Here is a 12,351-nt window from a genome sequence, read left to right on the forward strand (position 1 = left end):
TGGGTCCTTCTGCTCAAACTCCAACCAGGGTAGCTTCATTGAAATCAGGCGCATTTTGCACTAACAAATCCTGAAATTCTAATATTTTTACCTATTCATTATCAAAATTGATATTTTGAACCTAAATCTCAATACGATTTTCCAAATTTATATCAATGTTATCTAGGAATAATTACCTGTCAGAAAACATTTTTACTTTTGAAATTCATAGTTAGCCAGTCAATCAGCGGCCGGGTTAAAATTCTATCCTGGGCTCAATCTTGTATACAGAAGGGCCATTTCGAAGGTCTTTTTATTTAGTTGGTTGTTCCCTATACGTTGCCTAGCAGGTAAGATATATAAAGCTGGCTCAATAATATACATAATAATCTTTTTAATTTAGTTTTTTATTTTGCTCCTCTAGCAGTAATTGGCGCCACTTGTATAGCTCTAAAGATGACACCAGTATCTTCCTAGAAATCCTTTGTGCTACAATGTTGCAGCTACGGAGAAATGTGCAATCCCGGCAGTCATTTACATACATAGATTGGCATGAAGAAAAATGAACTTTAATCTTGATTAATAATTCATATTCATTATTGTCTGCCGAAGTTATTAGCATTAGATATCCTTGTGCACTTATTCTTCTAGACTTCAGGGTTCTTAACTATTTTATTTTCAAGAGGTTCCGTAGAAATCTATTATGTTACATTTAATTTCATTCTAGTTTTATCTCTAAAACACACAGACATTTGTGTTATATCTCCAAAATTTAAAAGTTAAATTATTCAAGTTAGTATTATTTTTTGGGGTAAATATTACTTACATTCGTAATAAGTGAAAATGAAATTTTACGATTCGTCCATCATTGTTGTACACTCGGAGAGAGATGTGTCTGTGTAAAAGATAGACGGCCAACATTGGGGGGGATATTGTATTTCATCCAAGGAAAAAGCGACGTTTTTTCCCATGTGATTAAATATATTTCTACTAAACACAGACACTGTTATAAATATGAGGTATAATATTATCGTCGTACATTGGCTCCAATATGGTATGTGGTATGTTCGTACATTAAAACACATGATCGGAATTTTTTTACCACGTACGAATGTTGGTAGACGAACGATAACTCTTATTTGACTTGTGATATAACTTGAATGAATTATTGAGAAATAAAAATTACTTTTTTTTTCATTTAAAATCAAGGGTACCTTCCATGACATCGTATAATTTCAAAAGCAGTGAGATTACCGCCACAATTATTAGTAGCAATGCTCTGAACAACTCGAGACGGCTTTGGCCACTGTATATGACCGTCACGGCGGTCACATTTTTAATACTACAAACAAAAGATTAGTTACATTGGTCGAAGAGACGGTGTTAGCCATGAAGTACTGTGTGTTTAGTTAAATCACTGTCCTATTAACAGTCAGGGTCATTTAAGGACGGCCTCCCATGTATGTGATGTGTAGCGTGTGTGAAGTGCGGGGCGTGTGATTGGGAGACTGCAATTTATTTATGTTGTGTCTTCTTGTAATAGTTAAACTGTTGTCCGTTTTACATTGCTATCTCACTGAAACATACCGTTGAGGACACCAAACAAACACACCTCACCTGGTCAAATAAGACCGATAACGGACAAACCAGTCGTCTCACTCCATCTATGCTGAGCGTTAACCAGAAGCAGAAACTACCACCTTTATAGACTTTGATGTGGCTCGGCCAGGTTACATAACCCAGAGCATTCCTTACAGGGGCGAGCGCTTAACTGAAGGATAGTTTCAAGGATGATGCAAGGAAAAGTAAAAGAAGTTAGTAAGAGAAATTATAAAATCCTAAATTTAGTCGCCTTTACATTTGAGTTAATAGGTAGAATTGTAGTGCCCTAACCGAAGGAAATAATACTTGGGGTGGCTTGGCATGTTATAGGGTTCGACGTTCTATTAATAGCCAGGGTCATTTAAGGACAGAATGTCAGTATGTTTTGGGAGGCTGTTGTATATTTGTGCTGTGTCTCCTTATCATAGTGGAACTCCTGCCCTTTTTATAGTGCTATCTCACTGAAGCATGCCGCCGAATAAACCAGAAAGTCCCTGGGACTGGCTAATCGGAATTGATAATTACTAGTAATATACCAAAGTCATTTGTCAAAATCCACTGAGAATTTCTAAGAGCTCGTGGTGAGTTGTTAATATTTCTCTTGGAACTCCGGATTTTCTCCGTCAAATTTTCCCGTCTTATAATGGTCTGGAATAGTATTATTGAATATTGATTGTGTAACATAAGGTAAATCAAACTATAAATAACCACAAAACATCAGTATACATTCGTGTGTCATTTTATTACTTTAAACAAGTTTGGAGAGATGTTTGATAAGTTTTGTGGAAATAGAACTTCATCTACCCTCCTCGTCAAATTATTGAAAGTATGGTATCAAAAATTTAATACAATTTTACAAATACACATTTAGTAATGAACAAAAACTGTGTATCGTTGTTATATTCTATCAATATTTTAAACAATGATATGAAGTGTCATCTACCAGCCAAGTGTCATCTACCACCAAGTGTACCACCAAGTGTTATCTACCGGCCAAGTGTCATCTACCACCAAGTGTTATCTACCGGCCAAGTGTCATCTACCACCAAGTGTTATCTACCAGCCAAGTGTCATCTACCAACCAAGTGTCATCTACCACCAGGTGTCATCTACCAGCCAAGTGTTATCTACCGGCCAAGTGTCATCTACCACCAAGTGTCATCTACCAGCCAAGTGTCATCTACCACCAAGTGTCATCTACCAGCCAAGTGTCATCTACCGGCCAAGTGTCATCTACCAGCCAAGTGTTATCTACCGGCTAATTGTCATCTACCAGTCAAGTGTCATCTACCAGCCAAGTGTTATCTACCGGCCAATTGTCATCTACCAGCCAAGTGTCATCTACCAGCCAAGTGTCATCTACCGGCCAAGTGTCATCTACCAACCAAGTGTCATCTACCAGCCAAGTGTCATCTACCAGCCAAGTGTCATCTACCAACCAAGTGTCAACTACCAACCAAGTGTCAACTACCAACTAAGTGTCATCTACCAACCAAGTGTCATCTACCAGTCAAGTGTCATCTACCAGTCAAGTGTCATCTACCAGCCAAGTGTCATCTACCACCAAGTGTCATCTACCAGTCAAGTGTCATCTACCAACTAAGTGTCATCTACCAGTCAAGTGTCATCTACCAACCAAGTGTCATCTACCAACCAAGTGTCATCTACCAACAAGTGTCATCTACCAGTCAAGTGTCATCTACCACCAAGTGTCATCTACCAACCAAGTGTCATCACCAGCCAAGTGTCATCCACCAGCCAAGTGTCATCCACCAGCCAAGTGTCATCCACCAGCAAGTGTCATCTACCAGCCAAGTGTTATCTACCGCCAATTGTCATCTACCAGTCAAGTGTCATCTACCAACCAAGTGTCATCTACCGCCAAGTGTATCTACCAACCAACCAATTGTCATCTACCTCAAGTGTCATCTACCAGCCAAGTGTCATCTACCAACCAAGTATCAACTACCAACCAAGTGTCAACTACCAACTAAGTGTCATCTACCAACTAAGTGTCATCTACCCTCAAGTGTCATCTACCAGTCAAGTGTCATCTACCAGCCAAGTGTCATCTACCAGCCAAGTGTCATCTACCACCAAGTGTCATCTACCAGTCAAGTGTCATCTACCAACTAAGTGTCATCTACCAGTCAAGTGTCATCTACCAGTCAAGTGTCATCTACCAACCAAGTGTCATCTACCAACTAAGTGTCATCTACCAACCAAGTGCCATCTACCAGTCAAGTGTCATCTACCACCAAGTGTCATCTACCAACCAAGTGTCATCCACCAGCCAAGTGTCATCCACCAGCAAAGTGTCATCTACCAACCAAGTGTTATCTACCGGCCAAGTGTCATCTACCAGTCAAGTGTCATCAAACAACCAATTGCTATTTACAAGCCAAGTGTCATCTTTGATAAAAGGCTAGTATCAATACTATCTACTGCTACCATCCTTAAACAAATGATAAAAGTATCAACATCAATTCTTCCGTTTCAAAAGCGGGTTGAATATCACTGATAGAAACTTTCGTTCGAAAGGCAATAAAATACTGATAATAAGATTATATAATGGATAATTCCACCTAGGCAAAGTTTGATATTGTTTATAAATAAATTAATTTTCAGACAAATATTGCTCAAAATGAGCGTGATAATAGTTATAAAAAGTGTTATGCATAAATTATGTGAGAAGAAAAAGTCATCAACTACCTCTTCCAGACGAATCATAGCAGGGCTGGTACTTATATCAGTACATCTTGCTTTTCAAATATACCGGTCAAACAATATACTCAATGAAATAATATAATCAACATTTTATACACAAGACAATTAAATAAAAACTTGTAAATCGATGGACGGAATAATAGCTATCACAATTTGGATTTTTAACATCAATTTGTTTACTGGAATCAATTAAATAACAACATACAAAGCATTTGAACAATTTCGATTCTTATATTATCATCAGATTATATTAAGAATGAACTGTTTAAATGTAGCCTTGAGAATGCTTATCACATCAAAATACTCTCAGGCAATAACCAAACAAGGAAATGGGCAATATTACAATGTATAAAAACTTCATTATAAAGTACTGTTTAAAACAACTTTATAATACAGTTTGGTTTACTATGGACGGCCTTCCCAGAGTACAATGTGCTGCAGGTGAATGTCTCTATTCATGTCACAGTACAACAAAACCCGAACACCCTCTCACGACTACGGTACCATCCGTGAATTATAGGTTTTTTTATCCAGTATTACTAAATTAAAAGATAATGTCATTTTAAGTATACGGTCTGTTCCCTAAGATTGTCATTTTAAGTTGGAATGAGAAGAGTCATTTCGTTCTACTGTTACCTCTACATATCTTAATATTCGGACATCGATATTACAGAATGACTATGCTATCCAAATTGTAATTATACAGTACCCTAGCATTAGTATGAACGCTGGTTAAAAGCTATATTTGACATTTAAGAGACAATATCCTAAAATTTCAGATACATTATCGAAAATGTTAAGAAAGTTGCATTTAAAAAAAATATCTATAGATTTGTTGCGTTTTTTTACTTTTGTGAAAGGTCGACCATTCTATGAAATGTGAAGCAGCAACGTTATGACAGACAAAAACATGCTGTTGAAGACAAGTCCGCCACATTGTAAAGCACCAGAATCATAATTAACGGTAGTTAGAGTGGAATTGTCTGTAGTGCCATTCGTTGGAGTGTTACTTGTAGGGGTACCACTTGTTGGAGCGCCACTTGTTTGGGTACCACTTGGTGGAGAGCCACCTGTTGGAGTGCCACTTGTAGGGGTGCCACTTGGTGTGGTGCCACTTGTAGGGGTGCCACTTGGTGTGGTGCCACTTGTAGGGGTGCCACTTGTTGTAGTGCCATTAGTTGGGGCGACACTGGTTGGAATTGTCACGGTAGTAGTTGGAGCGGGACTGGTTTCAGTTGTAATGTTAGTAGGAGTGGTAGTAGCAGCATTGGTAATGATGGGCACCACAGTTACTAAGACCACTGAAACAACCAAATACAACAGTATAGTGGTATAACGGAAACATTATACTATAATTCAAAGTTACACTTTAAACTTATAATGTTATAACCACCATCAAAATGTGCTTTATTGTGAGTAATTTTAAGCAATAAACTTCCAAGTGATAGTATATAGTCTTTATGATTTTGGTGACCGATATATATAGAATGTCGCTCGATAGTAATTATCAAATTGCATTCATACCACCTACGTACTATTATTGTGTAACATTTCATTGCATGTTTTACAATAATAGGCAACTAAAACGTATAAAATAAGCGTCAAATTATAAAATCGTTTTTAATAAGGAAATTATCCAATTATTACTGTCTGAACTTTTTAAAAAAAAAACCGCTATTGCGCCATGTTATTTGTAATTTTGTAGTAATGTGTCGTTCCATAGCAACGATAATGGTATTGAATAGACTTCGAATTCGAAAGTATGTTGGTTTAGTTATGAAGATAGGTCTGATTATAATTAAGATTGTAATCAATCACTGGTAGGTGACAGATGGCGTTGCACTTACATCACATTGAATGCCGCTTTTCACCATTCAGGCTAAATTTTGTTTTTAATCGTGCTAAAAAAATACATTCGTCATTTTCGATCCACTACCCCTACACCGATCTCATTACTGTACATTGTAGTACACAGGACATACATTTGAACTTATTACTTCGGGTATACTACCGATGTATAGGTAAACAAAACATAGAATGTAAATATAAATATTATTATCGAAATTATCAATATTGGCTAAAATATACATAATATGTAACCTGTTTTCAGCTTATTGTCAAACGGTAATATGATGTAAATATCTAAGGACACGACACTATTAATAGTGTTAGTAAATGACTAGGAATAATGCTATGCTAATCGACTGGGCAGCTGAATGTTCATATTCATTACAATGACATGGCTTAGTTTAAAGTAGTGGAATATGGTATAGTATGAACTATGTAATATAAATTATAGGTAATAACTTACCTGTTACTCCAAACAGGAAGTGTAAACCAACGCCTGACTGCTCAATAGGCCCCATCTGTAAAAATATCACATAAATATTTATAGTCGTTGGAATGGTCACCTTTTACTTACGTTAAAATTTGTCACATAGAATAAACAATATAATATATACGTGACATTTTAACTGCAAACTGTATATTTTATGATAACATATAATAAAAGTACATGAGAATATTTTCAGCATATTATGAAGTGGCTAATGCTTACATGCGCCCAACGCCAACAGAACATAACAATATTCATCGTTAGGACACTAATTAGTGTGTTCCTCGTATAAATGTATGTCAATTAACACAAAAATAATACAACATAATTTGTTTTGCGTTTGATGCATACATAAGCAGAATTTCATTTCATGTAGGGCAACGTGATATAGAGTATTTCGGGAAGAAATTATTTTTTATAATGTTTTCTTGAAGTAAAGTTAGATCACACATTTAAATATTGGCAATTGTGTAAAGAAAGTAACTTCTGTTTCTGAACCCATTTACAGAGTCATTTGCTCCTGGTTTTGATAGAAAAAAAATGTTAGTGGTGTAGCACCTAGAAGATAGATAATTATACTTTATTCATGGATATAAACACTTGCAAAATGCATTCTGTAATAAATGGTGACTGATATAAAGTATATATGAATCCGATCCGCCTCCAACACGATGATAAGCAGATCAGATAGTTAGAATCGTTGACAGAGCATGCCCAGTGTCATTCTATTTACACCTCCCTCATAAAGACTTATTTATTGCTTAAAAGTCGTAAATGGCTGTCTGGAAAAAAAATCAACATTCATGGCGCAGCAGCCCTTGAAGTTAATTTATTACATGTTATGAAATTGATTTAACTATGAACAATAGAAATTTTACATCTATCGTTTATGTGCACATGCATGTCCCATCTCCATTATTTGTGTCTTGGCAACTAGTGACGTTAACTAGCAACGCGGGCACGTGACTCTCTTCAGACTCGCCATTGGCTGGTATCAATGTACGGGTTATAAACTAGCATCGACTGGTTATAAAGTCGGATAATGTTAGGAATGATTTAGTAAGGAGGAAAATATTAAGCATTACCAATCTTCATTTTCGATATAAAATCGTGAAGAAAAGTAATTAATAAATATAATGTGTGACATCCTGTATGAAGCAATTACATAATTCGCACATATATTGATATTTTTTACTGACACAAAAATGTTCTGCCAATGGAAAAGGAAATCAATATGATAAGCAAGAATAATTGTGGAACAAAGCTTGCACGGGTTGTTGAAATTACATAGCAATCAAACAATTTGTACTCAAGAAAATTTAAGAATTAAGGAAACGCATGCGCAGCATTTTGAAGGATGATGTGCCCCTATTTCCTCTTTTTAAAACTAATACTTGTCCAAATGCATTTAATGCAAGGTAGCATCAATCACAAATGTGACGTTTTCGTGATATATTTCAACAAGGTCATAGCAAATAGATAAAATGCCTTTATCATTTATAATTCTAAAATGTGTAACAAATAAGCCTATATTACGCTGCGCATTTAGTGGTTTGATGTAAGAAAAGAACTCTATATATTAGCAGAAGGCCCATTGTAGTATAAATAGCCTCCTGTTTCAAAACAATAAAATTAAACACGAGCATTTTTACTGAAATATTCGCCTTTTGTTCAGAGAAATCGGGTCAAGCAAGAATGGCTCCTTTGGTGAATTAGTTAGATGCCGTTTCTGCATTTTGACTAAAAGCTAAAGAAATTAAATATCAAGTCTTTAAAATTGACAAATGGCAACAACAAGGGGAAAAAGAAAGATGAATTAAACAAAAATGCATTTAGAACAAAATGAAAATATCTTTTGCAATTATAAATGAATGCATATGATATTAATCTAGAATTTCATGTTAGGATATTACCTTTAATATAAAATGATTCTTACCTTTCAGACCAGGCTTCAAATTGGGTAGATGGTGTTCCGTCCGTCCGACTGATCTTATGAAATAAAACACGGAAGATATGTACAATCATGAACATTTCTCATTCCAGGAACTGATCCGCATTACCTGATTGGTTCATTTCTCGTACGCCCATCCAGAAACTGATGATTCTACTGCGCATGTGTTGATATTTCTGTGGACCTGGTAACCTCTTATGTTACTACAAACAGAGAGAGATATCGCTAACAATACATAAACAAAGCAACACTCATATTGCACTATCATAAATATTTCACAAATAATGTAATATACATTTGGAAACGCATATTTTTGTCGAGGGTTTTGATATGTTTAAGAAAGATTCATTATTAGGGAGACTCGTTATTAAAACCATGTAAGATAAAACAATGTTATTATATAGCATTGCTAATGCCGACCATTTCACGTGATGGAATAGGATGGGGAAAAGAGGAGATATGACATTTATCTGACCACAGAAAGTATGTCTACTTTTTCCCTCTATTTGCGTTTCAGGTCATGTGGATTCTCTCATTTCACAATTAAACAAATCTATTGTTATTATGAAAGTGTTTGCTTGGAGGAGCTTCGTAGGTATACAAAGGCCCGCTATCAATATCAGTTTTAAAATTTTCCATAACTCAGAGAAAAGTTCTTAACTTACAGTACATTTCCACTGTATCGCATCTAATCTTCTTCACTCGACGGTGTTACTGAGAAGTGGTCAGTGAAGTATCACGTGTAGATGGTCAGTCGTGTAACAATATGAGAGAGTTGTATACAGGTTGTAGGTCCAGCTTCTTGTCTTTGTTTAGAGATGGCTTTCTTTGTTTGGTGGCTATGTACTCCTTTACTCTTCTCTTTATATGGATGTCTTCTGTAGTTATTATCTTTGCTATCTCAGGGTTGATGTGTAGTCCCGTCTGCCTCCTGTGTTCGAGAATTTACCTGGCTTAGTGTTGTTTTGAGTCTGACTTCTAGTGATCTCTCAGTTTCCACCACATAGTCACAGTTACACTGTTCACATTTGATGTAATATACCATGTCTTTTACCTGTGTAAACTGTCACTTACGAAAAGTTATATATGGGAGGCCGATGTTGTTGTTGTTGTCTTTATATTGTTTGTGTTGTTTCTTCTCTTTTTCTCCTAGAGAATAAGAACATCCACAGGATATGTATTGGTCTGTAGTGCTGTGTAAATATGTTCTATCTCTGATGTTTGGCCCTCTTTGTTGGTGACTAATTTCTCGGATCGATGGAGTACGGCTTTTATCACCGTTCGTTCGTGTTCTAGATGGTGCTTAGATTGGCTATTTGGCTATTGATGTACTGGTCTGTGTGAGTTGGTTTCCCATACACAGAGGAGTTTGGTCATAATGTCATCCACGAATCTAAACCAAAGCGGTGGTGAGTTTTGAGTTGAGGCTTCTTTCTCTCATAAGCTTACCCCTGCTGACGACAAGAGCCGTAGTGACAGGAATAATCGTAAAAAGGGTCAGAAACATCATAGTTTCATCACTCTGACTTATTGTCACGTGACTATCGGCCATGAGACAAAACACCGAAACAGTGGCTAACGCTCAACGTATGGCCAAAAGTTTCGCGGTATCAAGGGAGACATTAAGGAAAAAAGGATACTATCTCAAAGATGGGGCGGTATCAAGGGATCAAGGGAGACGTTAGGAAAAAGATAAGAATTTTACTCTTAATTTATAGGGAACCTTGTTAGGTCATATAGTGGAGGCAACAGGACCAATGAAGCCATGCCCCTGAATTTAAAATGAAATTAATATATTTTTAAATTGCATTGTCGGCAGTAATTCTGCTTTCAGCGAAAAGGAAAGCCTTTATATTATTAGCCTCGCAAGATTTTTTTAAAATAGAAACAACACTGTATCTAGCCTTAAAGTTAATGCTTTACCGTATGTAAACATTTTTGCCTCCTCTTTATATTTAATATTCCTTCAAGTGTTTGACAACACCGGTAACGATATTCTAAAATCAGCTCTCAAATAACACCACCAATAAATTAAAATGGGAATGCGTGACTAATCATAAACTGTGGTCTGTCAAAGGATGAAAATATTTCTATGTGTCCCAGTCAAGCTTAAAACAGCAAATGAAAACAGATTCCGTTAGTAATATGTATTGTTAAATCTTAAACACTTTAAGCATATGATTATTATAATACATTTATTTTATTGTTAAAACCAAAATTATTTAACAAAACTCACAGTTCATTTGTGAAATTTAATTACATCTACAAAGTATTTGATACCTTTTCTTCTCTTTCATTTTTTAATCTTTTCGTTGTTTCATATTTTATCGTTTCCACGATTTGATTTCCTCGTAACTTCGATAAGCATATAATCGTGTTGTGTGCTGGTTATTGTTTTTTTTATCTTAACTGTATTGTATTGCGGATATTAAATAAAAAGCTGTAAAAACTTTGTGACATGTGTTTTGATTTATTCAGGGATGAAATATATGTCTACTCAATGGTGTGGTATAGTAGTTTTATTGCCGTATTAACAGCCAGGGTTATTTAAGGAAGGCTAACCTAAATGTCGGTATGATGTCGCTAAAACATTAATGTAATTGTCCAACCAAGATACCACCGGTGTTACATGGCTGTTTTCAGCATCATTACACCGACATGTCTATCTACTCCATTTAAATTGTTTGGAAGTATCATTATTTAATGAATAACAGAAAACATTTGATTTAAATACATTTGTTACATTAAGATGTATGTATATAAGGCATTACTTTTTACGGATTACTTCTCTGATTCTGTGACAATTTTGATTGTGCGTGTATGTGATAATTTTGAATTGAAAGACTTATTATGCAATCGTGAAATGTATCATAACGACAAAGCAATTTCGCTATTAGAGAACCCTGAGGAAGATTAGCTTTGCTAAAGAGGATTTTTTATCCTCAATACATAAACTTGTTTCCCATTATTATAATGAAAGTTTTGAAACATGATGCTGTTCTTAATGTTTGGTTGTTTGATTAGAAGAACGTCATATTAACAGCGGGGTCATTTAAGGACGGTTTTCTCGTATACATGCGTGTGTGAAGAGTGGGTGTGGTTTGGGTGACTGCCGTATGCTCGTGTTGTGACTCTATGTAATAATGGAACTCTCCTTTATAAGGATATTTCAATGACCTCCGCTCAGTCATATTCTTATAACAACGTGCAAACCACTCCCTGTATGCTGGGTGTTACGCAGGAGCATCATATGATTAAAACACAGATCGTTATCATCACTACGTTCGATTAGAGGATCTGATAACATCCCATTAGGGTCACGTTCTAGTGACCTGTGGAAATGGTCAATCAAATAGCTGCTGCCAGAATTTGACTGGCAACGAAACAGTTTGAAAATCTGTCTGCATTATTTTCGTTTATAGTCATCTCGCCAAAAGAGCACAACAAAGTTAAATGTATATGTATAGTGGGACGAAATAGAATTATCAATTGACATAGCAATGTGTAGAAATGCATTTGATCTGAAATATACGTGGTAAAAAGGTCACCAGAACGTGACCCCTTATGGCATGTTGTCAGATCCTCTACTGAACGGAGTGGTCATACGGATCTGTATGTTAATCAGATTAGCAAGAACAGAAAATTCCACTATCATTAGGTTATGGTATGTCTTGATTAAGGGACGGAACCTATACAGAGTCACAGGGACGAGCGCTCACCTCAGGGTGAGGCGGTAACCCAGATAACATGCCAATAT

At 36.0% G+C, this 12,351-nt stretch overlaps 2 protein-coding genes across 2 annotated transcripts; one reads left to right on the forward strand and one right to left on the reverse strand.

The window, feature by feature from the left end:
* The first annotated feature begins 993 nt into the window (after positions 1–993).
* LOC138308740 (uncharacterized) lies at positions 994–4,102 on the forward strand. The gene is made up of 4 exons (XM_069249767.1): positions 994–998; positions 2,528–2,630; positions 2,684–3,168; positions 3,199–4,102. Exons 1-4 carry the CDS (start codon positions 994–996, stop codon positions 4,100–4,102), a joined length of 1,497 nt encoding a protein of 498 aa, XP_069105868.1.
* Positions 3,723–9,528, reverse strand: LOC138314990 (uncharacterized). The gene is made up of 4 exons (XM_069255682.1): positions 9,260–9,528; positions 8,580–8,797; positions 6,620–6,674; positions 3,723–5,609 (listed from the first exon to the last, which is right to left on the reverse strand). Exons 3-4 carry the CDS (start codon positions 6,672–6,674, stop codon positions 5,179–5,181), a joined length of 486 nt encoding a protein of 161 aa, XP_069111783.1. The 5' UTR covers positions 8,580–8,797; positions 9,260–9,528; the 3' UTR covers positions 3,723–5,178.
* Between the last annotated feature and the right edge of the window lie 2,823 nt (positions 9,529–12,351).

The sequence above is a fragment of the Argopecten irradians genome, chromosome 1, assembly GCF_041381155.1.
Source record: "Argopecten irradians isolate NY chromosome 1, Ai_NY, whole genome shotgun sequence".
Lineage (NCBI taxonomy): Eukaryota > Metazoa > Mollusca > Bivalvia > Pectinida > Pectinidae > Argopecten > Argopecten irradians.

Coding starts and splice junctions, on each gene's coding strand:
- LOC138308740 (XM_069249767.1), top strand. Junction 2,631..2,683: donor CAAGTGTCATCTACCACCAA/GTGTTATCTACC, acceptor ATCTACCACCAG/GTGTCATCTACCAGCCAAGT. Junction 3,169..3,198: donor GTGTCATCTACCAGTCAAGT/GTCATCTACCAA, acceptor GTCATCTACCAG/TCAAGTGTCATCTACCAACC.
- LOC138314990 (XM_069255682.1), bottom strand. CDS start 6,674: ATGGGGCCTATTGAGCAGTCAGGCGTTGGTTTACACTTCCTGTTTGGA. Junction 5,610..6,619: donor CTTCCTGTTTGGAGTAACAG/GTAAGTTATTAC, acceptor TGGTTGTTTCAG/TGGTCTTAGTAACTGTGGTG.